General features: G+C 44.7%; 1 protein-coding gene across 1 annotated transcript in view; it reads left to right on the forward strand.

The window, feature by feature from the left end:
- ptk7b (protein tyrosine kinase 7b) overlaps positions 1-25,937 on the forward strand; it is a 278,930-nt gene that overhangs the window by 222,981 nt on the left and 30,012 nt on the right. Inside the window, exons 15-16 of the mRNA XM_043687347.2 lie at positions 18,045-18,200; positions 22,974-23,206. Coding sequence (XP_043543282.2) covers positions 18,045-18,200; positions 22,974-23,206 — 389 coding nt within the window. The remainder of the gene's footprint in view (positions 1-18,044; positions 18,201-22,973; positions 23,207-25,937) is intronic.

A 25,937-nucleotide genomic window follows, 5' to 3' on the forward strand; every position in this document is an offset into this window, starting at 1 on the left:
ATGTAATAGTGGCTGAATGACCTGGGGTAATGGATGAACTGAAGGGAATTTATATTAGGCAGGAAATGGTGTTGAATAGATTGTTAGGTCTGAAGGCTGATAGGTGCCTGGGACCTGATGGCCTGCATCCCAGGGTACTTAAGGAGGTGGCTCTAGAAATCGTGGACGCATTGGTAATCATTTTCCAATGTTTTATAGATTCAGGATCAGTTTCTGCGGATTGGAGGGTGGCTAATGTTGTCCCACTTTTCAAGAAGGGAAGGAGAGAGAAAACAGGGAATTATAGACCGGTTAGCCTGATGTCAGTGGTGGGAAAGATGCTGGAGTCCATTATAAAAGATGAAATTACAACTCATTTGGATAGCAGTAACAGGATAGGTCAGAGTCAGCATGGATTTACGAAGGGGAAATCGTGCTTCACTAATCTTCTGGAATTTTTTGAGGATGTAACTATGAAGATAGACAAGGGAGAGCTAGTGGATGTAGTGGAAAGCCTTTGATAATGTCCCACATAAGAGAATAGTGAGCAAAATTAGGGCATTGGGGGCAAAATACTGACTTGGATTAAAAATTGGCTTACTGACAGGAAGCAAAGAGTAGTGATAAACGAGTCCCTTTCGGAATGGCAGGCGGTGACGAGTGGGGTACCACAAGGTTTGGTGCTGGGACTGCAGCTGTTTACAATGTACATTAATGATATAGATGAAGGCATTAAAAGTAATATTAGCAAATTTGTTGATGACACAAAGCTGGGTAGCCAGGTGAAATGTGAGGAGGATGTTATGACAATACAGGGTGATTTGGACAGGCTAGGTGAGTGGACGGATGCATGACACATGCAGTTTAATGTGGATAAATGTGTGGTTATCCACTTTGGTGGCAAGAACAGGAAGGCAGATTACTACCTAAAATAAGTTAAGTTAGGTAAAGGGGAAGTACAACAAGATCTTGATGTTCTCGTACATCAGTCAATGAAAGCAAGCATGCAGGCACAGCAGGCAGTAAAGAAAGCTAATAGCATGCTGGCCTTCATAACAAGAGGAATTGAGTATAGGACCAAGAGGTCCTTCTGCAGCTGTACAGGGCCCTGGTGAGACTGCACTTGGAGTAGTGTGTGTGGTTTTGGTCTCCAAGTTTGAGGAAGGACATTCTGGCTATTGAGGGAGTGCAGCATAGGTTCACGAGGTCAATTCCCGGAATGGTGGGACTATTGTTGAAAGATTGGGCGACTGGGCTTGTATACCCTTGAGTTTAGAAGGTTGAGAGGCGATCTGTTTGAGACATATAAGATTATTAAAGGATTGGACATTTTGGAGGCAGGAAGCATGTTTCCGCTAATGGGTGAGTCCAGAATCAGGGAACACAGTTTAAAAATAAGGAGTAGGCCATTTAGAACAGAGTTGAGAAGAAACTTCTTCACCCAGAGTATGATGGATATATGGAATGCTCTGCCCCAGAAGGCAGTAGAGGCCAAGTCTCTGGATACTTTCAAGAAATAGATGGATAAAGCTCTTAGAGATAGTTGAATCAAGGGTTATGGAGATAAGGCAGGAACAGGATATTGATTGTGGATGATCAGCCATGATCATAATGATTGGTGGTGCTGGCTCGAAGGGCTGAATGGTCTACTCCTGCACCTATTGTCTATTGTCTATTTACAGTCATTGTTCAAATATGGACAAAAGAGCTTAATACCAGAGATGAGATAAGAGTGACTACCTTGATATCAGCATAGGAACAGGAGTTAGCCATCCAGCTTCCCAAGCCTGTTCTACCATTCAATGAGATCATGACTAATCTGTGGCCTAACTCCATATACCTGCTTTGAGGCCATTTCTCTTAATACTTTTGCTTAACAAGAATGTATCTCTCTCATTTTAAAATCAACAAAAAGTCTAGCATCAACTGTCAGTTGTGAAAGAGAGTTTCAAACCTCCTGCAGCCATTATATAGAAATGCTTCCAATGTCTTTCCTGAATGGTCTGGCCATAATTTTTAGACTATGCCCCCAGATCTAGAATACCCAAGCACTGGAAATAGTTTATCTACCCTGTCTTTTCCTGCTAATATTTTGAAGACTCCAGTCAGACCACCCTATAACTTTTCAAGTTCTAGAAAAAACAGATCTAAGTCGTATAATCTCTCCTCTTAACTTAATCCCTGATGTCCAAGTATTGCTCTTGTAAACCTACAATGTACTCTGTCTAAGGCCAGTATGTCTTTCCTAAGGTGAGGTGCCCAGATCTGCTATCAGCATTCCAAGTGGAGTTTAACCAAGGTTTTGTATAGCTGCAGAATAACTTCTGTATCCTTATATTCCAGTCCTCTAAATGTAGAGGCTCAGCATTCCATTAGCTTTCTTCCTTATTTCCTACATCTGTTTGTGACATTTTAAAGATCAATGCACCTGAAGCCCCAAGACTCTTTGGACATCCACAGTATTTCACTTCTTACCACCGAGAAAGCACCGTAATCTATCCTTTATCAGTCCAAAATAGATAACCTAACACTTACATTGGAATGCATCTGCTGCAGTTTTGCCCCATTTACCTAGTCAATCAATATCCCTTTGTAATTTGATCTAATCATCTACAATATCTAAATGGTCACAAAACATTTTATGCCGTAATCCAAATCATTAATAAATAATGTGAACAACTGATGCCCGAACACATCCTTGTGGGACAACATGAGTCACTACCTGCAAATTTGAGTACCTACGTATTATGCCTACATTCTGTTACCTGCCACTCAAGCAACTTCCCAGCCATGTCTACAATTTGTCCTCAAGTCAGTGGCCTACTACCTTAGTTGTCTGTCTCTTATGTCGGTCTTTATCACATGCCTTTTGGAAATCTGTATAAACAACGCCCACAGACATTCCCCTGTCCACTACCTTATTCATGACTTCAAAAATTCAGTAAAATTTGTTACGGATGATGTATTTGTCTTGAATCCATGTTTGCTTTCCCTATTAACTGAAAATTTTCAAGGTGTTCAATTACCCTATCTTTGACTATAAAATAAGATCAAAGTAAGGATGTTTGCTGAATCTTGGTAACGTTCAGCACCATTTGTGAATTTTAAAAATTAATTTGTGGAATGTGGGTGTTGCTAGCTGGCCAACATTTATTACCTTTACCTGGTTGCTCCTGAGAAAGTGGTGGTGAGCTGACCTCTTGAACTGTTGCAGTCCATCTGCTGTGGGTTGACCCACAGTGTCGTGAGGGAGTGAATTCCAGGATGTTAACCCAGCAACACTGAAGGAATGGTGATATATTTCCTAGGAGAAAGCGAGGACTGCAGATGCTGGAGACCAGAGTTGAAAAGTGTGGTGCTGGAAAAGCGCAGCAGGCCAGGCAGCATCCGAGGAGCAGGAGAATCAGCGTTTCGGGCATAAGCCCTTCCTCAGGAATGAGGCTGGTGTGCCAAGCGGGCTGAGATAAAAGGTGGGGGGGGGGAATTTATGGGAGGGGCACTGGGAATACGATAGGTGGAAGGAGGTGAGGGTGAGGGTGATAGGCCGGAGAGGGGGTGAGGGCGGAGAGGTCGGGAAGAAGATTGCAGGTCAAGAGGGCGGTGCTGAATCCGGGCATTGGGACTGAGATAAGGTCGGGGGAGGGAAAATGAGGAAGCTGGAGAAATCTACATTCATCCCATGTGGTTGGAGGGTTCCTAGGCGGAAGATGAGGCGCTCTTCCTCCAGGCATCGTGTGGTTAGGGGCTGGCGATGGAGGAGGCCAAGGACCTGCATGTCCTTGGCAGAGTGGGAGGGGGAGTTAAAGTGTTCAGCCACGGGGCGGTTGGGTTGGTTGGTGCAGGTGTCCCAGAGGTGTTTCCTGAAACGTTCCGCAAGTAGTCGGCCTGTTTCCCCAATGTAGAGGAGACCACATCGGGTGCAGCGGATACAGTAAATGATATGTGTAGAGGTGCAGGTGAACTTCCAACCCAACCTCCACTCCCGGCACCTTCCCCTGCAACCTCAAGAAGTGCAAAACTTGCGCCCACACCTCCCCCCTCATCTCCCTCCAAGGCCCCAATGGATCATTCCATATCTGTCGCAAATTCACCTGCACCTCCACACACATCATTTACTATCAGCATCTGCAATCTTCTTCCCGACCTCTCCGCCCCCACCCCCTCTCCAGCCTATCACCCTCACCCTCACCTCCTTCCACCTATCGTATTCCCAGTGCCCCCTTCCCAAACCCCCCCCTCCCCCCCCCTCCACCTCCCCCCCCCCCCCCCCCCCCTCCACCTTTTATATCAGCCCGCTTGGCACAACAGCCTCAATCCTGAAGAAGGGCTTATGCTCGAAACGTCGATTTCCTGCTCCTCGGATGCTGCCTGACCTGCTGCGCTTTTCCAGCACCACACTTTTCAACTCTGATATATTTCCAAGTCAGGGTGGTGAGTGGCTTAGAGGAGAACTTGAAGGTGGCGGTGTTCCCCTGTATCTGCTGCACTTGTCCTTCTAGTTGAAAGTGGTCGAAGGTTTGGAAGGTGTTTAAGCATCTTTGGTAAATTTCTGCAGTGCATCTTGTAGGTAGTAGTACACGCTGCTGCTATTGAGTGTTGGTGGAGAGAGTAGATGTTTGTGGAGGTGTTGCCAATTAAGTGGGCTGGTTTGTTTTTGCCCAAAATGTCGATTTTCCTGCTCCTCAGATGCTGCCTGACCTGCTGTGCTTTTCCAGCACCACTCTAATCTCAACTCTAATCTCCAGCATCTGCACCTCCTTCACCTATTTATGTGGCAAGTCCAGTTGAGTTTCTGATCAATGGTAACCTGCAGGATGTTGATAGTGGGCATTTTGTGATGGTAACAAAATGGAATGTCAAGGGACGGTGGTTAGATTGTCTGTTCTTGGTGATGGTCATAGCCTGGCAGTTGTATAACGCAAAGTTTACTTGAAGACTCTGATACTGAACCTTGTCCAAATTCAGTAAGACATGAGCGATATCCTTGTCTTGGAATAAAAAGTAGCAAGTAACACGTGTTCCACACACCTTCCAGGTAATGGTCATCTCCAACAAGAGAGAATCTACGCATGGACCCCTGACATTCAGTGGCATTACCATCACTGAATCCTGCAGTACTTGATACACTGGGATGTTATGTTGACTAGCCATGTATGTTCTGTGGCTACAGGAATAGGTCAGAAGCAAAGAGTCCTGCTTCGAGTAACTCACCACCTTACTCCCCCAAGCCTTTCAACCATCTATAAGATACAAGTCAGGAGGGTGATGGAATACTCCCTGCTTGCCTGGATGAATGCAGTTTCAACAACATTCAAGAAACTTGATGCCATGCAGCAGAAAGCAGCCGCATGATTGGCACCATGACCCTCCCTACACTACTGGTGCACAGTAGTAACATTGTGTCACATCTGCAAAGTGCATTGCAGAAATTTACCAAGACTCCTTAGACAACATGTTTCAAACCCATGATCACTTGCATTTTGAAGTACAAGGGCAATAGAACATGGGAACACCACCTGCAAGATCCCCTACAAGCCATTCACCACCTTGACTTGGAAATATGTGCTATTTCTTCAGCATCACCTTGCTAAAATCCTGCAAGTTCATCCTGATGGTATTGAGGTTTTACCTGCAGCAAATGGGCTAATGTGTTTCAAGAAGGCAGCTCGCCACTATCTTCTCAAGGACAGCTACGGATGAACAATAAATGCTGGCCCAGCCAACGACGCCCACGTCCCTTTGTATGCAATTTTAAGATAGTTTAGCTCTTATTTTCTGTAAATTAAATCGTGGGGGCATGGGTTCAGTTGCATGGAAAATTATGGAAAAAATTAAAATGGGGAGGGCTCAGCAGAGGTCAAAGTTTCCAGAACAATAAGATGGAGTATGGAAAGGATTAGGACTAAAATTTCAGATACAGCTGATAAGCAGACGTTTGAAAAGGGGAACAATCATTGCAGGGCTGAGGGTGTTGTACTCAAATGTACACAGTACAGAGGAACTTCGATTATCCGAATACCAATTATCCGAAAATTGGATTATCCGAAGGAGATCTCGAGGTGCCGACAGAAACATTACATCAAAGACGTGTGTCCAACGCTGTTCGAGTCTTGTGTTTACAGTGATTAAAAGTGCTGCCAAGAACAGTCCTGGACTGACGGGAGCACATACACCGTCTCTAAATGGCTGACTTCTCTCTCCCCACACTTTCCCTGGAGTTCTACACAGGCATGTACCTTAAACCCCCTTTCCCCAGATAATCTCTCTAACATTGTCCTGTAAAGGCAGCAGCCATCTTGTTGGTGTCTAGTCAGGCTGCCCCGGAGAGGGGGTGGGGGCAGATGTTGGGCAGGGGCGGACGGATGGGGCAGGGATGGCGTTGCGAGAGGCGTGGGGGTGCTGGGGGATTGGGGGGACGGAGTTGGATGAGTTTGGGGGGGCGGTGTTGGATGGGGTTTGGGTGCAGGTTTGGGGGCGGGGATGATGTTGGACAGGGTTTGGGGGCGGGTGGGATGGCGGTGTTGGACGGGTTTGGTGGGGGCAGTGTTGGACGCAGTTGGGGGCGGAGGCGGGCAGGGCGCAGGGTTGGACGGGGTTTGGGGCACAGGGTTGGAGGCAGGCGGGGGAAGTGTTGGAATGGGTCGGGCGGGGGTGGCGTTGGACAGGGTTGGAGGGGCGGGCGGGGGGGGGGTGGTGTTGGGGACGGGGGCTCACGCATAGTGTGCTGCTGCCTAGTCTGAACAGGGAGCAGACCTAATAGAAAACTCCGAGCCCCAGAGGAAAGGGATTGAATCGATTAACCGAATAATCAATTATCTGAATGTAATAGAGTCATAGAGATGTACAGCATGGAAACAGACCCTTCGGTCCAACCCATCCATGCCGACCAAATATCCCAATCCAATCTAGTCCCACCTGCCAGCACCAGCCCATATCCCTCCAAACCCTTCCTATTCATGTACCCATCTAAATACCTCTTACATGTTGCAATTGTACCAGCCTACACCACATCCTCTGGCAGCTCATTCCATACACGTACCACCCTCTGCATGAAAAAACTGCCCCTTAGGTCTCTTTTATTTCTTTCCCCTCTCACCGTAAACCTATGCCCTCTAGTTCTGGACTCCCTGACCCCAGGGAAAAGACTTTGTCTATTTATCCTATCCATGCCCCTCATAATTTTATAAGGTCACCCCTCAGCCTCCGACGCTCCAGGGAAAACAGCCCCAGCCTGTTCAGACTCTCCCTGTAACTCAGATCCTCCAGCCCTGGCAACATCCTTGTAAATCTTTTCTGAACCTTTTCACGTTTCACAACAACTTTCCGATAGGAAGGAGACCAGAATTGCACGCAATATTCCAACAGTGGCCTAACCAATGTCCTGTACAGCCGTAACCTGACCTCCCAACTCCTGTACTCAATACTCTGACCAACAAAGGAAAGCATACCAAACGCCTTCTTCACTTTCCTTTCTACCTGCGACTCCACTTTCAAGGAGCTTTGAACCTGCACTCCAAGGTCTCTTTGTTCAGCAACACTCCTTAGGACCTTATCATTAAGTGTATAAGTCCTGCTAAGATTTGCTTTCCCAAAATGCAGCACCTTGCATTTATCTGAATTAAACTCCCTCTGCCACTTCTCAGCCCATTGGCCCATCTGGTCAAGATCCTGTTATAATCTGAGGTCACCCTCTTCGCTGTCCGCTACACTCTAATTTTGGTGTCATCTACAAAATTACTAACTGTACCTCTTAAGCTCGCATCCAAATCATTTATGTAAATGACAACAAGTAGAGGGCCCAGCACCGATCCTTGTGGCACTCCACTGGTCACAGGCCTCCAGTATGAAAGACAACCCTCCACCACCCACCCTTTACCTTTGAGCCAGTTCTGTATCCAAATGGCTCGTTTCTCTGTATTCCATGAGATCTAACTTTGCTAATCAGTCTCCCATGGGGAACCTTGTCGAACACCTTACTGGAGTCCATATAGATCACATCTACTGCTCTGCCCTCATCAATCATCTTTGTTACTTCTTCAAAAAACTCAATCAAGTTTGTGAGACATGATTTCCCACCCACAAAGCCATGTTGACTATCCCTAATCAGTCCTTGCCTTTCCAAATACATGTACATCCTGTCCCTCAGGATTCCCTCCAACAACTTGCCCACCACCGAGGTCAGGCTCACTGGTCTATAGTTCCCTGGGTTGTCTTTATTGCCCTTCTTAAACAGTGGCACCACGTTTGCCAACCTCCAGTCTTCCAGCACCTCACCTGTGACTATCGATGATACAAATGTCTCAGTAAGAGGCCCAGCAATCACTTCTCTAGCTTCCCACAGAGTTCTCGGGTACATCTGATCAGTTCATGGGGATTTATCCACTTTGAACATTTTGCAAGATGTCACCATGTATTTCCCTACAGTCTGTATCTTCCAAATCCTTTTCCACAATAAATACTGATACAAAATATTCATTTAGTATCTCCCCCATATTCTGTGGCTCCACACAAAGGCCACCTTGCTGATCTTTGAGGGGCCCTATTCTCTCCCTAGTTACCCTTTTGTCCTTAATATATTTGTAAAAACCCTTTGGATTCTCCTTAATTCTATTTGCCAAAGCTATCTCATGTTCATTTTTAGAGGGCTAGAATATAAGAGTTAAGATTGCTGAGGCTGTCTCAGGGTCTGGTCAGACCACATTTGGGATATCGTGAGCAGCTTTGAGCCCCATGTCTAAGGAAAGATGTGCTGGCGTTGGAGACGGTCCAGTGGAGGTTTAAAAGCAAGATCCCAGGGATGAAGTGCTTGTCATTTGAGGAGTTGTTGAGGACTTGGTCTGTACACGATGGAGTTCAGGGGTTGGGGGTGGTGAATCGATGCTGAGAAGCCTGGATAGAGTGGATGTGGAGAAAATGTTTCCATTAGTAAGAGAAACTAGGACCCAGGGGCACAGCTTCAGGTTGAAGGGATGACCCCTCAGAACTGAGATGAGGAATTTCTTCAGCCAAAGGGTGGGTGACTCTGTGAAACCCATTGTCATTCATGGCAGTGGAGGCCAAGCCATTGAGTGTATTTAAGACAGATAGGTGGTTCTTGATTAGTAAGATGGTAAGGGTTATGGGGAGAAACATATCAGCCATGATGAAATGGCAGAGCAGACTTGATGGGTTGAATGGCCTAATTCTACTCCTATATCTGATGGTCTGAGAAGCAGCAGTTTGGATATGATATGTTCCTGAATTAAACAAAGCAAATATACAGTCATGACTTTTGGGATGATTAGCAGAGGACAAATAGCAGAGGACAAATTTCGGAATGTGTTTGGTAACTTTGTTGAAGTTGTGAAAACTGCATCCTTCTGTCTAGCCAGAGTGTTAGGGAACTCCTTCCCAGGTGTTCTTCCCCTTCATTTGGTCCTTCTCTCATCTGTAGCAAGTGGCTCCCTGGTGAGGACGTCCCTCTGACTTGAGCACTACTTGTTACATGCTGTTTCTAGGTACAGATGGCTTATGCTGTTTCTATCAATTGTCTGAATCTTTTTGGCTAATGACCATTGGGCAGCTATTTTTATAACAAAAACCTGTTTTCCAAAACACTGCATTCATAATGACGTAGCACCTGATAAATGTTTAGTCTTTTTGAAGATTAACTAAGACTGTAACACAGTTACACGAGATCTCCTGCTACATGGGATTTACTAAATATGGAATCCTTAAAAACTCAGTTTTTCAGGGTGTCCCAATTTCCAACACTGCATTCAAAGGAGAAGTGACCTCGTTATAAATGTTCATTTTGAAATAGAATGTTGATCAGAACGCACTCACTAACTTTTGGTGGGGATATGTCAAACCCAACTCCAGGCACCACACCTTCAGAAGAATGTGGAGTATTACCGGAAGGTGCATGAAAAGATTTACACATGTGGTTCAATAGCTGAAGCACATCAGAACTGATTGGGGAAGCTGAAGCTGGCTGTTCCGGTGAACTGTGGGTTGTAGTTTAAAAATAAGAGTTTGTTCATTTAAGATGCATTTGAGGAGAATTCTTTTCTTTGGGATCATGAGTCTTCAAACTCTATTCCTGAAAAGGTGGTGGAAGTAGCATAAATATTTTTAAGGCAAGGTGAACACATTTAGAGTAGTAGTTGTTAGCATGGCTTTGTGAGTGGGAGATCATGCCTCACAAATGTCTTAGAGTTCTTTGATGAAGTGACCAGGAAGGTTGACTAGGGCAGGGTGGTAGACATAGTCAGTATGGATTTCAGTAAGGCCGTTGATAAGGTTCCACATGGTAGGCTGCTCTGGAAGGTTGGATTGCATGGAATCCAGAGGGAGTTGGCAAATTGGATGCAAAATTAGCTTGATGGTAGGAAGCAGAAGGTAATAGTGGAAGGATGCTTGTCAGACTGGAGGCCTGTGACTAGTAGAGTGCCTCGGGTCAGTGGTGAGCCCATTACTGTTTGTTATCCATATCACTGATTTGGATGAGAATGTACAAGACATGGTTCGTAAGTTTGCTGATGACGCTAAAATATCATTAACAGTAAGGAAAGTTATCAGAAATTGCAGAAGTTATGTTATACAGGACATTGGTGAGGCTGCACTTGGAGTATTGTGTTCTGTTTTGATCACTTTGTTATGGGAAGGATGGTATTAAACTGAAAAGAGTGCAGGAGACATTTACAAGGATGCTGTGGTTCTGTTCGCCGAGCTGGACGTTTTTGTTGCAAACGTTTCGTCCCCTGGCTAGGCGACATCATCAGTGCTTGGGAGCCTCCTGCGAAGCACTTCTTTGATGTTTCCTCCGGTGTTTATAGTGGTCTGTCCCTGCCGCTTCCGGTTGTCAGTTTCAGCTGTCCGCTGTAGTGGTTGGTATATTGGGTCCAGGTCGATGTGTTTGTTGATGGAGTTTGTGGATGAATGCCATGCCTCTAGGAATTCCCTGGCTGTTCTCTGTCTGGCTTGCCCTATGATAGTAGTGTACAAAATACCATGCAAGGACTGCACTAAACACTATATAGGACAAACAGGAAGACAGCTAACAATCCGCATACATGAACATCAACTAGCCACGAAACGACACGACTAGCTATCCTTAGTAGCCACACACGCAGACGACAAGCAACATGAATTCGACTGGGACAACACTACTATCATAGGGCAAGCCAGACAGAGAACAGCCAGGGAATTCCTAGAGGCATGGCATTCATCCACAAACCCCATCAACAAACACATCGACCTGGACCAAATATACCAACCACTACAGCGGACAGCTGAAACTGACAACCGGAAGCGGCAGGGACAGATCACTATTAACACCGGAGGAAACATCAAAGAAGCGCTTCGCAGGAGGCTCCCAAGCACTGATGATGTCGCCTAGCCAGGGGACGAAACGTTTGCAACAAAAACTTCCAGCTCGGCGAACAGAACCACAGCAACGAGCACCCGAGCTACAATCTTCGCACAAACTTTGAAAATTTACAAGGATGTTGCCTGGACTCAATGGTCTGAGTTATAGGGAGAGGTTGGACAAGCTAGGACATATTTCTTTAGAGCGTAGGAGACTGAGGTGGAACCATATAGCAGTGTATTAGAGCATGAGAGGCATGGATAGATTGAATGCACTTAGTCTTTCTCCCAGGGTTGGTGAATCGAGTAATAGAGGGCATTGGTTTAACATTAGAGGTCAAAGAATAAAGGAAACCTGAGGAGCAACATTTTTTACACAGAGAGTGGTGGGCATGTGAAATGAGCTGCATAAGTGGTTGAAGCGGGTACGTTAACAACGTTTAAAAGGTATTTGGACAAATTCATGGATAAGAAAGGATTAGAAGGATATGGGCCAAGTGCAGGGAAATGGGGTTTGTGTGAATGGATATTGCGGCTGGCATGGACCACTTTGGGCCCAAGAGTCTGTCTCTGGGCTGTAGGATTGAGAATCTACGATTCTTGGGAAGTAAAGGGGTAGGTTGGAAGTTAAAGTTAAGGTTACAATCTTAACAGCCATGATCTTATTAAATGGTGAAATTGGCTTGAGGCGCCGACTGTCCTACTCCTGCTCTTGCTTGTATGTTTTTCACATGTTTTAAAGGAGGCTTGATAAAGGTGCTTAAAAAAGGATCTGGACACAATAGATAGAAATGAATTTTTTCCAGTGACAGAAGGATCCACAAGCACAAATAATGTGTCCTGAAGAATTACAAGTACCAATGGGAGAAGACCAGGGCAAGGAGAAGGCAGAATTCACTGCCTGAAAATGTGGTTATTTGAATGATGGTTTTTAAAATATAATTAAGTAATTATCTGAAACAATAATTTGTAGAAATGCAATGAACAGGCAGAAGAGTGGTATACCATATCCACTACTCCACCTTCACCAATGTGTTTTATCACATCCTGAAAGATTTCAATAAGGCTTGTGAGACATGACCTGCCCCCCTCAAAGCCATGCTGACTATCTCTAATCAAACTATGGTTTTCCAAATAAACATAAATCCTGTCGCTAGACTTCTCTCCAATAATTTGCCCACCACAGACGTAAGATTGGTCTGTAATTCCCAGGGTTATTCCTATTCCCTTTCTTGAACAAGGGAATAACATTTGTCCCCCTCCAATCATCTGGCACTACTCTAGTGGACAGTGAGGACACAAAAATCATCACAAAGGCACTGCAATATCATCTGTCGCTCTATGTAGTAACCTTGCGTATAACCCATCTGGCCCAGGGGACTTACCTATCTTTGTTTTTCAAAATTTTCAGCGCATCCTTCTTCTTAACATGAACCTGTTTGAGCATATCAGCCTATTTCACGCTGTCCTCAGAAACATTAAGGTACCACTCACTAGTGAATACTGAAGCAAAGTATTCATTTAGGAGCTCTCCGACTCCAGGCGCAAGTTCCTTCCACTGTCCCTGATGGGTCCTCCTCTCATTCTGGTCATCCTCTTGTTCCTCACCTAAATGTAGAACGATTTGGGGTTTTCTTTAATCCTACCCACTAAATCTTTTTCATGGCCCCTTCTAGCTCTCCTGAGTCCATTCTTCAGTTCCTTCCTGGCTACCTTGTAACCTTCAAAAGACCTGCCTGATCCTTGCTTCCTTAACCTTTAGTAAGCTTCCTCCTTCCACTTGACTAGATCTTCGACATCGCTTGTCAGCCAAGGTTCCTTCACCCTACCATTCCTTCCGTGCCTCAGTGAGACAAACCTATCCAGCACTATCAGCAAGTGCTCCCTAAACAACCTCCATATTTCTGTTGTGCATTTCCCTGAGAATATCTGTTCCCAATTTAGGTGCCCCAGTTCACGCCAGTTAGCATTGCAATTCCCCTACCCCCAATTAAATACTTTCCCATGCCTTCTGCCCCAATCCCTCTCCATGACTATAGTAAAGGTCTGGGAGTTGTGATCACTATCACAGAAATATTCTCCCATCGACAGATCTGACATCTGGCCTGGTTTATTGCCAAGCACCAACTCCAACATGGCTTCCCCTCTGGTCGACCTATTCTACATATTGAGTCAGGATTCCTTCCTGAACACACCTGACAAAAACTGCTTCATCTAAACTATTTGAACTAAGGAGGTTCCAATCAATATTAGGGAAGTTAAAGTCACCCATGACAACAACTCTGTTACCTCAGGAACTTTCCAAACTCTGCCTCCCAATCTGCTCTTCTGTGTCTCTCTTGCTACTGGAGGATCTGTAGAAAACACCCAATAAAGTGACTGCACCTTTCCTGTTTCTGACTTGCATCCATACTGACTCTGTCGACAAACCCTCCTCGGCGACCTCCCTTTCTGCAGCTATGATACCATCCCTGATTAGCAATGCCACTTACCCACCTTTTTAACCCCCACACACATATACAAACACACACACACACACCCCTATTCCTTTTGAAACATCTAAACCCTGGAACATCTGACAACCATTCCTATCCCTGTGATATCCAAGTCTCTCTAATGGCCACAACATTATAGTGCCAAACAGTGATCCATGCTGTAAGTTTTTTTGTGATTAGATTAGATTACTTACAGTGTGGAAACAGGCCCTTCAGCCCAACAAGTCCACACCGACCTGCCGAAGCGCAACCCACCCAGACCCATTCCCCTACATTTACCCCTTCATCTAACACTACGGGCAATTTAGCATGGCCAATTCACCCATCCTGCACATTTTTGGACTGTGGGAGGAAACCAGAGCACCCAGAGGAAACCCACGCAGACACAGGGAGAATGTGCAAACTCCACACAGTTAGTCGCCTGAGGCGGGAATTGAACCCGGGTCTCTGGCGCTGTGAGGCAGCAGCGCTTGCCACCGTGCCAGTTCATCACCCTTATTCCCGATACTTCAAGTCATAGTCATAGAGATGTATAGCACGGAAACAGACCCTTCGGTCCAACTTGTCCATGCCGACCAGATATCCCAACCCAATCTAGTCCCACCTGCCAGCACTTGGCCAAAATCCCTGCAAACCCGTCCTATTCATTTACCCATCCAGATACCTTGTAAGATATTGCAATTGTACTAGCCTCCACCACTTCCTCTGGTATCCTATTCCACACATGTACCATCCTCTGTGTGAAAAAGTTGCCCCTTAGGACCCTTTTATATCTTTCCCTTCTTACCCAAAACCTATGGCCTCTAGTTCTAGACTCCCCCCACCATAGGGAAAAGACTTTGTCTATTTATCCTATGCATGCCTCTCCTGATTTTGTAAACCTCTATAACGTCACCCCTCAGCCTCCGACACTCCAGGGAAAACAGCCTGAGCCTATTCAACCTCTCCCTGCAGCTCAAATCCTCCAACTCTGGCAACATCCGTGTCGATCTTTCCTGAACCCTTTCAAGTTTCGCAACATTTTTTGGAGACCAGAATTGCACGCAGTATTCCAACAGTGGCCCAAGGAATGTCCTGTACAGCCACGACATGACCTTCCAACTCCTGTACTCAATACTCTGACCAATAAAGTAAAGCGTACCAAATGCCGCCTTCACTATCTATCTATCTATCTACGACTCTACTCTCAACAAACTACAGAACTGCATTCCAAGTTCTCTTTGTTCTGCAACACTCCACAGGACCTTACCACTGAGTGTATAAGTCCTGCTAAGATTTGTTTTCCCAAAATGCAGCACCTCGCATTTATCTGAATTAAACTCCATCTGCCACTCCTCAGCCCATTGGCCCATCTGATCCTGTTGTAATCTGAGGTACCCTTCTTTGCTGCCCACTAAACCTCCAATTTTGGTGTCATCTACAAACTTACTAACTACACCTCTTATGCTCACATCCAAATCATTTATATAAATGATGAAATGTGGTGGACCCAGCACCGATCCTTGTGGCACTCCACTGGTCACAGGCCTCCAGTCTGAAAAACAACCCTCCATCACCACCCTCTGTCTTCTACCTTCAAGCCAGTTCTACATCCAAATGGCTAGTTCTCCTTGTATTTCATGAGATCTAATCTTGCTCGCCAGTCTCCTATGGGGAACCTTGTCAAACGCCTTACTGAAGTCCATATAGATCACATGTACCGCTCTGCCCTCATTAATCCTCTTTGTTACTTCTTCAAAAAACTCAATCAAGTTTGTGAGACATGATTTCCCACACACAAAGCCATTTTGATTATCCCCAATCGGTCCTTGCCTTTCCAAATACATGTACATCCTGTCCCTCAGGCTTCCCTCCAACAACTTGCCCATTACTGACGTCAGGCTCACTGGTGTATAGTTTCCTGTCTTGTCTTTACCGCCTTTCTTAAATAGTGGCACCACATTAGCCAACTTCCAGTCTTCCGGTTGATGATACAAATATCTAAGAAAGAGGCCCAGCAATCATTTCTCTAGCTTCCCTCAGAATTCTAGGGTACACCTGATCAGGTCCTGGGGATTTATCCACTTTTTTGCATTTCAAGACATCCAGCACTTCATCCTCTGTAATATGGACACTTTTGCATTAAAATAGACATACTTCAACCCATCACACTGACTGCAACTTTGCCCTATAAATTGATAATCCCTCCTCACAGACTCTGCACGATGTATCTGGCTGTTCACTAGCTACTCCATCCTTTGATCCGTAGTTCCAGTTCCTGCCCCGCTGCCAAACCAGTTTAAACTCTCCCGGAGAGCTCTAGCAAACCCCCCGCCCAGGATATTGGTGCCCCTCTAGTTCAGGTGCAACCCATCCATGCCTCACAAGCCTTATTGAATTCTTTGAGGATGTGACAAAACACATTGATAAAGGTAGAGCAGTGGATACAGTGTACATGGATTTTAGGAAGGCATTTGATAAGGTTCCCCGTGGTAAGCTCATTCAGAAAGTAAGGAGGCATGGGATACAGCAACATTTGGCTGTCTGGATACAGATTTGGTTGGCCTTTCGAACAGAGAGGATGGTAGTAGATGGAAAGTATTCAGCCTGGAGCTCAGTGACCAGTGGTGTTTCGCAGGGATGTGTTCTGGGATCTCAGCTCTGTGATTTTTGTAAATGACTTGGATGAGGAAGTGGAAATGACTTGGAAGAGTAAGTTCACTGATGACATGAAGATCAGTGGAGTTGAGGGTAGTGTGGAGGGTGTTGTAGGTTGCAGTGGAACGTTGACAAGATGCAGAACTAGGCTGAGAAGTGCAGATGGAGTTCAACCTGTAAAAGTGTGGTGAATCTTTTTGGAGGGTCAAATTTGAGTGCAGAATACAGAGTTAAAGGCAGGATTCTTGGCAGTGTGGAGGAACAGAGGGATCTTGGGTCCATGTGCATGGATCCCTCAAAGTTACCACCCAAGTTGATAGGGTTGTTAAGAAGGCGTATGGGGTGTTGACTTTCATTAACAGGGGGATTCAGTTTAAGAGCCATGAGGTTATGCTGCAGCTCTATCGAGCCCTGCTTCGACCACACTTGGAATATTGTGTTCAATTCTGGTCACCTCATTTTGGGAAAGATGTAGAAGCTTTAGAGAGGATGTAGAGGAGGTTTATTAGGATGCTGCCCGGATTAGAGGGCTTGTCTTATGAAGGAAAGTTGAGGGAGCTAAGGTTTTTCTCATTGGAGTGCAGAAGGATGAGAGGCGACTTGATAGAGGTGTACAAAATGTTGAGAGGTTGGAGTGAGTAGTCAGAGACTTTTTCCCAGGGCAGAAATGGATGTCACAAGGGGGAGTACTTTTAAGGTCATTGGAGGAAGGTTCAAGGGAGATGTCAGAGGGAGGTTCTTTACACAGGGAGTGATGGGTGTGTGGAATGTGCTGCCAGCAATGGTAGTAGAGTCAGATACATTAGGGACTATTAAGCAACTCTTGGATCAGCATGTGGATGATAGTAAAATGAAAGGCATGTAGGTTAATTTGATCTTAGTGTAGGATAAGAGGTTGGTACAACATTGAGGGCTGAAGGGCCTGTACTGTACTGTACTGTTCTATGTTCTAGATATCTTCCTGTTGGAGCATGGAGGCACAGATGTGATGGGCCAAATAGTTAAATCACAAATGGAGTGCTGTTATACTATGCAGTAACTAATGTTTTTTAAAAATGAGTAAATAATAGCTATCAGAATTGGATACCTATTTTCAGCTGAGGCTTGGTTGGATGCAGCATTGCCACTGAATCAAAAGTTGTGGTCTCATGATTTGTAAACAAAATCAGACTCTGCAGTGTAATACCAAGCAGGTCCTACATTGTTTGAGGTACTGGTTTTCAGATGAGATGTTAAAACAAGTGTGCCCCCCCTCCTACCCAGGTGAATGAGAATGATCTCATGCCTTTTTCTTTCAAAGTCCTCTTTCTCTGGCAGCCTAGTCAATAGTTATCCCTTAATCAGAATCTTTAATATTTTGACTTATTTTTTAAAATGTTTATCGAAGCATGAGTACAAGTTAATTGCTGCATTTTTGATGGTATAACAGTGACTACTTGTACTCTACTGAGTGGAAAGCACTGAGGTATGCAAAAGGTTAGTCCTTTTGTGTATGAATTTCTCTGCGTATAAAGGATTACTGTGGTACAAGTACCTGGCTTAAATACATGTTTTGACAGCTTGTTTTTCTTTTCCAACATGTAGGTGGGACTTTGCAGCAAAATGGTCAGCTAACAGCTGAGATTCAGGAAGAGGCATCCATTAACAACATGAGTATGACTGTCATGTCTAACAAGCGCCACAGCATGAATGATAAACTACACTACCCTCGTTCAAATCTGAAGGCAATCACAACCTTGGGTATGTTGTGAAGACATGACTTGTCCTCAACTAATTAATCAGTTCTCCATTTTGGATACCATCTCGGTAAAACATTGAGGATAGCAAGAATGTACTCTAGGTGGGGAACTTTTTTACTAAGAGTAGCTGAGTAGCACCTCGACCACTGAGTTACTTGTGATTTAAAGAATATAGCTATGAACGTGGCTTAGCAGCACGTGGTGAGTTAACCAACAAGAAAGAAAAACCTACTTGACCTTGTTTTCCCCCTACTAATTTTCCTTTTGTGCCCGTGACCGATATGCCGTACTTGTGGAGACAATGTCTTTCTTTACACTGCTTCACTGAGTTAAGACCAAAGACTAAGGTGAAGTACGAAAATGTTGGCCATTCAGCCCATCGAATCTGTTCAGTGGGATCCAATCAATGATCCAGCATCCAACACCCCTTTGCAATCAAGAATTCCATATTCATGACCCTCAGAAGAAACTCCTCCACATCTCTGTCTTAAGTGAGCAGCCCATTGCTCTGAGATTATGCCATCTGCTTCTAGCCTGTCCCACAAGGGGAAACAGCCTTTCCGCATCTACACTATCACACTAAGAATCTTGTATGTTTCAGTAAAGTCACCTCTCATCCTTTTAAACTCCAAAGTTGCATGGCTCTAAAACCATACCAGATTGGCCAGATTTTGAACCGATCTATCAATTCAGAGTTAGTCATCTGTGAGGCAATGTTGGTCACTAGCAGTAACAGGATTGTAGATAACCAACATTCTGTCTTGCTCTGAGGTTCCACGCATGTCACTTGGCATGCTAATGATTTGACTTCTGGTTTTGGAGATTTGTGCACCAAAAAAAATGAGTATTGTATCTAACCACAATCTGTATCTTCATGGCCTGGCATAACCCACTGCTATTACCATGAAGCCAAGGGAACTAAATCTGATGCAGTAAATAGTTTAGGCGGGCATGACAGTAGCAACACCAGGCATACCTTAAACTCTGGTGTCAACCTAATGGAGCTACAGCACAGGGCCACTGGCATGCTAAACAGCAGAAATAGTATATAATAAACAGGACCAAGCAATCCCACAATCAACTGATCAGATCTAAACTCTCCTGTCCTGCCACATTAAGTCATAAGTGGTGAACAATAAACAGCAAACAGGAGGAGGCTCCATTAATAACCACCTCCTTAATGGCAATGCATCTCAGTACATCAGAGCAAAAAGGCTGAAGCATTTGAACCATCTTCAGTCAAAAGTGCCTATGATCCATTGAGGCCACCATCTGAGGGCCCAAGCATAGCATGCCAGTCTTCAGACAATTCAGTGCCATCCATGTGATGTCAAAAAGCAGCAAAAGACACAGAATAATGTAAAGCCATGCATTCAAACAAGTACTGAACATTTGTATTCCAGGCTATCTGAATGCCCTAGCTAAGTTGTTTCAGTACTGATACAATACTAACATTTACCTGTCAATCTGGAAAATAACCAACAGGTATCCTGTACAAAAAAAGTGTGACAAATTCAGCAAGGCCAGTTACTGTTATATCACTCTCGACTATCAGCACGGTAATGCAAGGAGTCGACGATCTGAAGAAGTGGTACTTGCTCAGCAGTAACCTGCTTATGCACAGTTTAGGTTTCACCAACGTCACTCTGGTCGTGACCTCATTATCGCCTTGTTCCAAACATGGACAAAAAAATTGAGCTAAATGATTACACTTAACGTCAAGGCAGCATTTGACCAAATGTGTGTTCTGTGATCAAGAAATGTCACTGGACCTGAAATGTTAACTCTGATATCTCTCCACAGATGCTGCTAGATCTGCTGAAATTTTCCAGCAATTTTTGTTTTTATATTTGACCAAGTATGACAAGGAGGCAATCCAACATCAGAGGAAAGCTTTCTAGTGGTTGGAATTATATATAGCGCAAAGGAAGATGGTTGTAGTTGTTGGACTCAACCCAGAATGCATAAGTGTCAGGCAATGACCACCTCTTTTAAAACAAAAACACAATCTTATTACTTTGCTTTGAAATTCATGACACAAACATTCCTGAATCCCCGCAATCAAAATTCTGAGGATTACCTGATGAAGGGCTTATGCTCAAAACGTTGATTCATCTGCTCCTCGGATGCTGCCTGCCTGACTGGCTGTGCTTTTCCAGCACCACACTTTTCTACTCTGATCCCCAGCATCTGCAGTCTTTACTTTCTCCTTGCTTTTGACATCAAGGCTGTATTTGACAGAATGTGACATCAAGAAACCCTAGCAAAACTGAAATCAATGATTGGCACTGTTATGAAGATGTGGGTGTACTTTAAGAGAGTTAAAAGCAGCAGAACTACCAGACACAGCACCAAGTGTTCTCATTAAGGTAACAATATGACACTTGGTCATACACTTGATTAGCTCATTGCCTGGAGACAAACAAATTTGAATTCAGCCAATCAGTTTAAATTATACCTTGAAAAATGCCAAACTCCAATCCAGTTTGAATTTAGTGTACAGAGGAACCTTGATTTTCTGAATGAGATGGGCGGGCAGTATTTCGTTCGGATAATTGATTATTCAGATAACTGATTCAATGCCTCGCCTCCTGGGCTCTGAAGTTTCCTTTTTCCTCGCTCTGCCTGTCTTTCCCTCTCTCTGTCTCAGGGTTTGTTTCTGAGCAGACACACACTTGTGTGTAAGGGATCTGCAGCATTGCTGAAACCTTTCCCTCCCACCCCCAATCAGTTCAATGGGATTGACATAGACAGCACTTGCTAAATCTGCTCCCTGTTCAGGAGACTAGACAGCAGCATGCTGCATGCGTGTCCCTGCCTACCTTCCGCAACCTCCCCACTCCCCAACCATCCACCCTTCCGGGGCAGCCAGACTGGAAACCAACAGCAAGACTGCTGCTGCCTTTGGTGGGGGGGAGGAGGGCGCGACTCTCAAATAGCACACTCTCTTACACACCCATAAACATATATAAATATACAGCCATACACACAACTTTTCACTGCAACGTTTTGACAAGTTCCACCTTTACACTGTGCAGGACAATGTTGGAGAGATTATCTGGGGAAGGGGGGTTTAAGGTACACCCCTGTGAAGAACTCCAGGGAAAATGTAGGGAGAGGGGGTGGCAGTCAATCATTTGGAGACGGTGCCTGGGCTCCCATCGATGTCCAGGACTGTTCTCGGCAACTTTTCAGTAAGCCGAATTCATTTTTAATCAATGTAAACAAAAGACGCATCAGTGTTGGAAACACCGCTTTGACATAATGTTTTTATCAGGACCTTGAGATCTTCGGATAATCCAAAATTTGGATAATTTATATTCGGATAATCGAGGTTCCTCTGTATTGACAATGACAGAATCTGATGCTTTGGGGGTATAAGACCGTGGAAAATTGAACAGTTGAGAGGAGAACTGCTAAGCCCCAGCTACAGGGAGATGCTGAATAGGTTGGGGCTGTTTTCCCTGGAGCATTGGAGGCTGAGTGGTGACCTTATAGAGATTTGTAAAATCATGAGGGACATGGATAGGATAAATAGTCAAGGTATTTTCTTTTGGATAGCGGAGTCCAGAACTAGAGGGCATAGGTTTAGGGTAAGAGGGGAAAAATTTACACGGGACCTAAGGGGACACTTTTTCAAGCAAAGAGTGGTGTATGTATGAATTGAGTGCCAGAGGAAGTGGTGGAGGCTAGTACAAATCTCAACATTTAAAAGGCAGCTGGATGAGTATAAGAATAGGAAGGGATATTAAAGGGATATGGGCCAAGTGCTGGCAAATGGGACTAGATTAGGTTAGGATATCTGGTCAGCATGGATGAGTTAGATTGAAAAGTCTGTTTCCGTGTTGTATTACTCTTAAGTACAGTCCAGAGGCTAGGAATTCTGCAATGATTAACTAACTTCCTATTCTCCACTGCCTGCCCAACATCTACAAAGGTGTGGTACTGGAAAAGCAAAACATGTCAGGCAGCATACGAGGAGCAGGAGAGTTGACATTTGTGCTTGAAACATCAACTTTGCTGTTCCTCAGATGCTGCCTGGCCTGCTGTGCTTTTCCAGTGCCACACTTTTGACTTTGATCACCAGCATCTGCAGTCCTTACTTTCTCTCAACATCTACAGGGCACAATTCAGGAGTTTGATGAAATACTCTCCACTTTCCTGGATAACATGACTTAACACATGAAGCTCAGCACCATCCATGACAAAACGGCGGTATTTTGGCACCATATCCACCACCTTAAACAATTGCTCCCTTCACCATTGACATATAATAACAGTAGAGTGAACCATCCACAGATGCAATGTAATAACTCACTCAGTCTCATTAGCACCTTTCAAACTTGTGACACCTACCATCTAGAAGGACAAGGGTAGTAGATGCCTGGCCCCTCCAAACTGCATGCAGTCTTGACTTGAAAATATGTTGCGTTCCTTCACTGTCTATTGGTGAAAATCTTCGAGCTCCCTTTCTCACAGCACTTTGGGTGTATTTACATTCCAAAGAACCGCAGTGTTTCAAAAAAGCAGCTTCTTGAGAGCAATGAAGGATGGTTAACAAGTGCTGGCTTTGCCAGTGATGCCAGTGATAAACAAATAATAAAAAGATCTCTCTTTAATGGTGTGTCTAATTTCAACTGTTTGTCTCCACAGTGTGGAATTTTGCTTTCTCCAAAACATAGATTATCAAAAAAAATTCCTTGTTGACATATGGTTCTGCATGTTGTAAATTTATCGCATTATTCAGTCTTTGCTGTTGTGTTTGTAAATGCAGGAAAGGGAGAGTACGGTGAGGTCTTCTTGGCCAAAGCCAAAGGGATTGATAAAAGTGAGGTAGAGACAGTGGTTCTAGTGAAAAGTCTGACTACACGGGATGAACAACTACAGCTGGAATTCCGTCGAGAATTTGAGATGTTTAGCAAGATGAACCACAACAATGTCGTGAAACTGCTAGGACTGTGCCGTGAAATGGAGCCACACTACATGATCACTGAATATGTCGATCTGGTAAGAAGCTCAAAGGGCAGATTCTCCATTACCTTGCTCATTTGGTTTGGAATTGTTAGCGCGGATGAAATGATATCAGTCCGAGCCCAGAGTGCGGTTCAACAATCGGTAACGTTTATTGCTAAAGTAACGCTGGCGGAGACCAACCGAGGTCTGAATCTCGGCTGCTCTGCTATTCCCGCACGCAGCTACATATATACTTTTAGTTGTCAGGATGTGTGGAATTTGAGGATGAATGGCATGATAGTTCCCCATCATCACTGGAGTAGGTGCAAATAGAATGTTTCCTGCCATCCCAGGAGAGTTGCAGGGCACGTCCAACAGGGTGCTAATTGGTTTATGTAAAACGGGTCCGGGTATTATCTGCTTGTCTCTCTCTGTGAGGGCAGGGGCTATCACCCCCCTTTGTTCCCTTGTGGTGTTGGTGTGTATTGGTCTGATATCAGTCTCTTGATGTGATTAGGAGATGGGTTTCCATATTAATTAATTCCGGGGTTTTGCTGTTGCATTTGTAAATGCAGGAAAGGGAGAGTACGGTGAGGTCTTCTTGGCCAAAGCCAAAGGGATTGATAAAAGTGAGGTAGAGACAGTGGTTCTAGTGAATTTCAACTGTTAGTCTGCAAAGTGTGGAATTTTGCTTTCTCCAAAACATAGATTATCAAAAAAAATTCCTTGTTGACATATGGTTCTGCATGTTGTAAATTTATCGCATTATTCAGTCTTTGCTGTTGTGTTTGTAAATGCAGGAAAGGGAGAGTACGGTGAGGTAGTGTCATGGGTAGTGTTGGTATAGTGTGGATTTTATCTGTCCTCTGTCTCCTATCTCCCGGTCACGTGGGCGGACCGGCAGCTGCTGAGTTCTGTGGGTTTAAAGCTGGGACTGCTGTTTAAAACACAAAATGAATTCTTATTATTTCCTGATGTAGGCATAGTCCCGTGGCAAAAGCAGGACGGCTCTGATGCCCGCTTGCAGTTTGGAAGATGTTACTGGTGTGTGTTGAAAAATAATCCAGCACAATTTCTGTGCACGTTTGTAATTGAAAATTCCACTTCTAATTGAGAACCAAAAAGCTTATTATCTGTTATTGTAAATATACCATTGCCTTAATTCTGAAGAAGTTGTTGAGCCAAGTTTGATGGAATAGTTTGTAAATCATGAATGCTTGCTAATCCATCTCAACTGATACTACACATTTGTTCAGTCTTGGTGACAAGCTTGACTCAATGGTAACTCTAACTTCAGAAGGTTGTGGGTTTGACACCCACTCATTTGACTTGAGTGAGGCTTATATGTATATTGAGAAAGTGCTGTCTGGAGGAGCACAAGCATTCCCATCTCTAATGATGGGGACACCCAGCCGAGTAGTGTAAAAGACTAGGATTAAAACATTTGCACCAGAAGTAGTATGGGGTAATCCATCTTGTACTTTAGATTAGATTAGATTAGATTAGATTAATTACAGTGTGGAAACAGGCCCTTCAGCCCAACAAGTCCACACCGACCCGCCGAAGCGTAACCCACCCAGACCTATTCGCCTACATTTACCCCTTCACCTAACACTACGGACAATTTAGTATGGCCAGTTCACCTAATCCTGCACATTTTTGGATTGTGGGAGGAAACCGGAGCACCCGGAGGAAACCCACGCAGACACAGGGAGAATGTGCAAACTCCACACAGAAAGTCGCCTGAGGCGGGAATTGAACCCTGGTCTCAGGCGCTGTGAAGCAGCAGTGCTAACCACTGTGCCACCGTGCCGCCCACTAAGATCCTCAGCATCATAGTATTCAGTCTTCAGCCAATTTGATTCACTGTACATGACTTTGAAACGATTGAGATTGTTGGACACAAAAAATGGCTATCAGCCCTCACATCGTACCCACCTGTAAATTTGAAAATTTCCTAGCTATGTCCTGTCCATGAAATGCAGGAAAAATCAAATCGGTGAATTACTACTCTGTTAACATGAGACAATTGTGACTGAGTGTGGCAACAAGGAGTGCTAACTAAATTGGAATCATTGTGATTCAAGGTAGAAAATTCACCACTGGTTGAGTTGTACCGAGCATAAAGGAAGAAAATTAGTTTAGTCCTGTAAGCTGAAAAATGTGTTGCTGGAAAAGCGCAGCAGGTCAGGCAGCATCCAAAGAGCAGGAGAATTGACGTTTCGGGCATAAGCCCTTCTTCAGGAATGAGGAGGGTGTGCCAAGCAGGCTAAGATAAAAGGTAGGGAGGAGAGACTTGGGGGAGGGGCATTGGGAATACGATAGGTGGAAGGACGTTAAGGTGAGGGTGATAGCCCAGAAAGGGGGTGGGGGCGGAGAGGTCGGGAAGAAGATTGCAGGTCAAGAAGGTGGTGCTGAGTCTGAGAGTTGGGACTGAGATAAGGTGGGGGGGGAGGGAAAATGTGAAAGCTGGAGAAATCTGCATTCATCCCTTGTGGTTGGAGGGTTCCTAGGCGGAAGGCGCTCTTCCTCCAGGCGTCGTGTTGCCATGGTCTGGCGATGGAGGAGGCCAAGGACCTGCATGTCCTTGGCGGAGTGGGAGGGGGAGTTAAAGTGCTCAGCCACGTTAGCTGTCTAACGTAATGTAGTGTACAAAATCCCATGCAAGAACTGCACAAAACACTATATAGGACAAACAGGAAGACAGCTAACGATCCACATCCATGAACATCAACTAGCCACGAAACGCCACGACCAGCTATCCTTAGTAGCCACACACGCAGAC

This window comes from Chiloscyllium plagiosum, unplaced genomic scaffold, assembly GCF_037043375.1.
Source record: "Chiloscyllium plagiosum isolate Xiang-an unplaced genomic scaffold, Cpla_swu_hap1 HiC_scaffold_3, whole genome shotgun sequence".
Lineage (NCBI taxonomy): Eukaryota > Metazoa > Chordata > Chondrichthyes > Orectolobiformes > Hemiscylliidae > Chiloscyllium > Chiloscyllium plagiosum.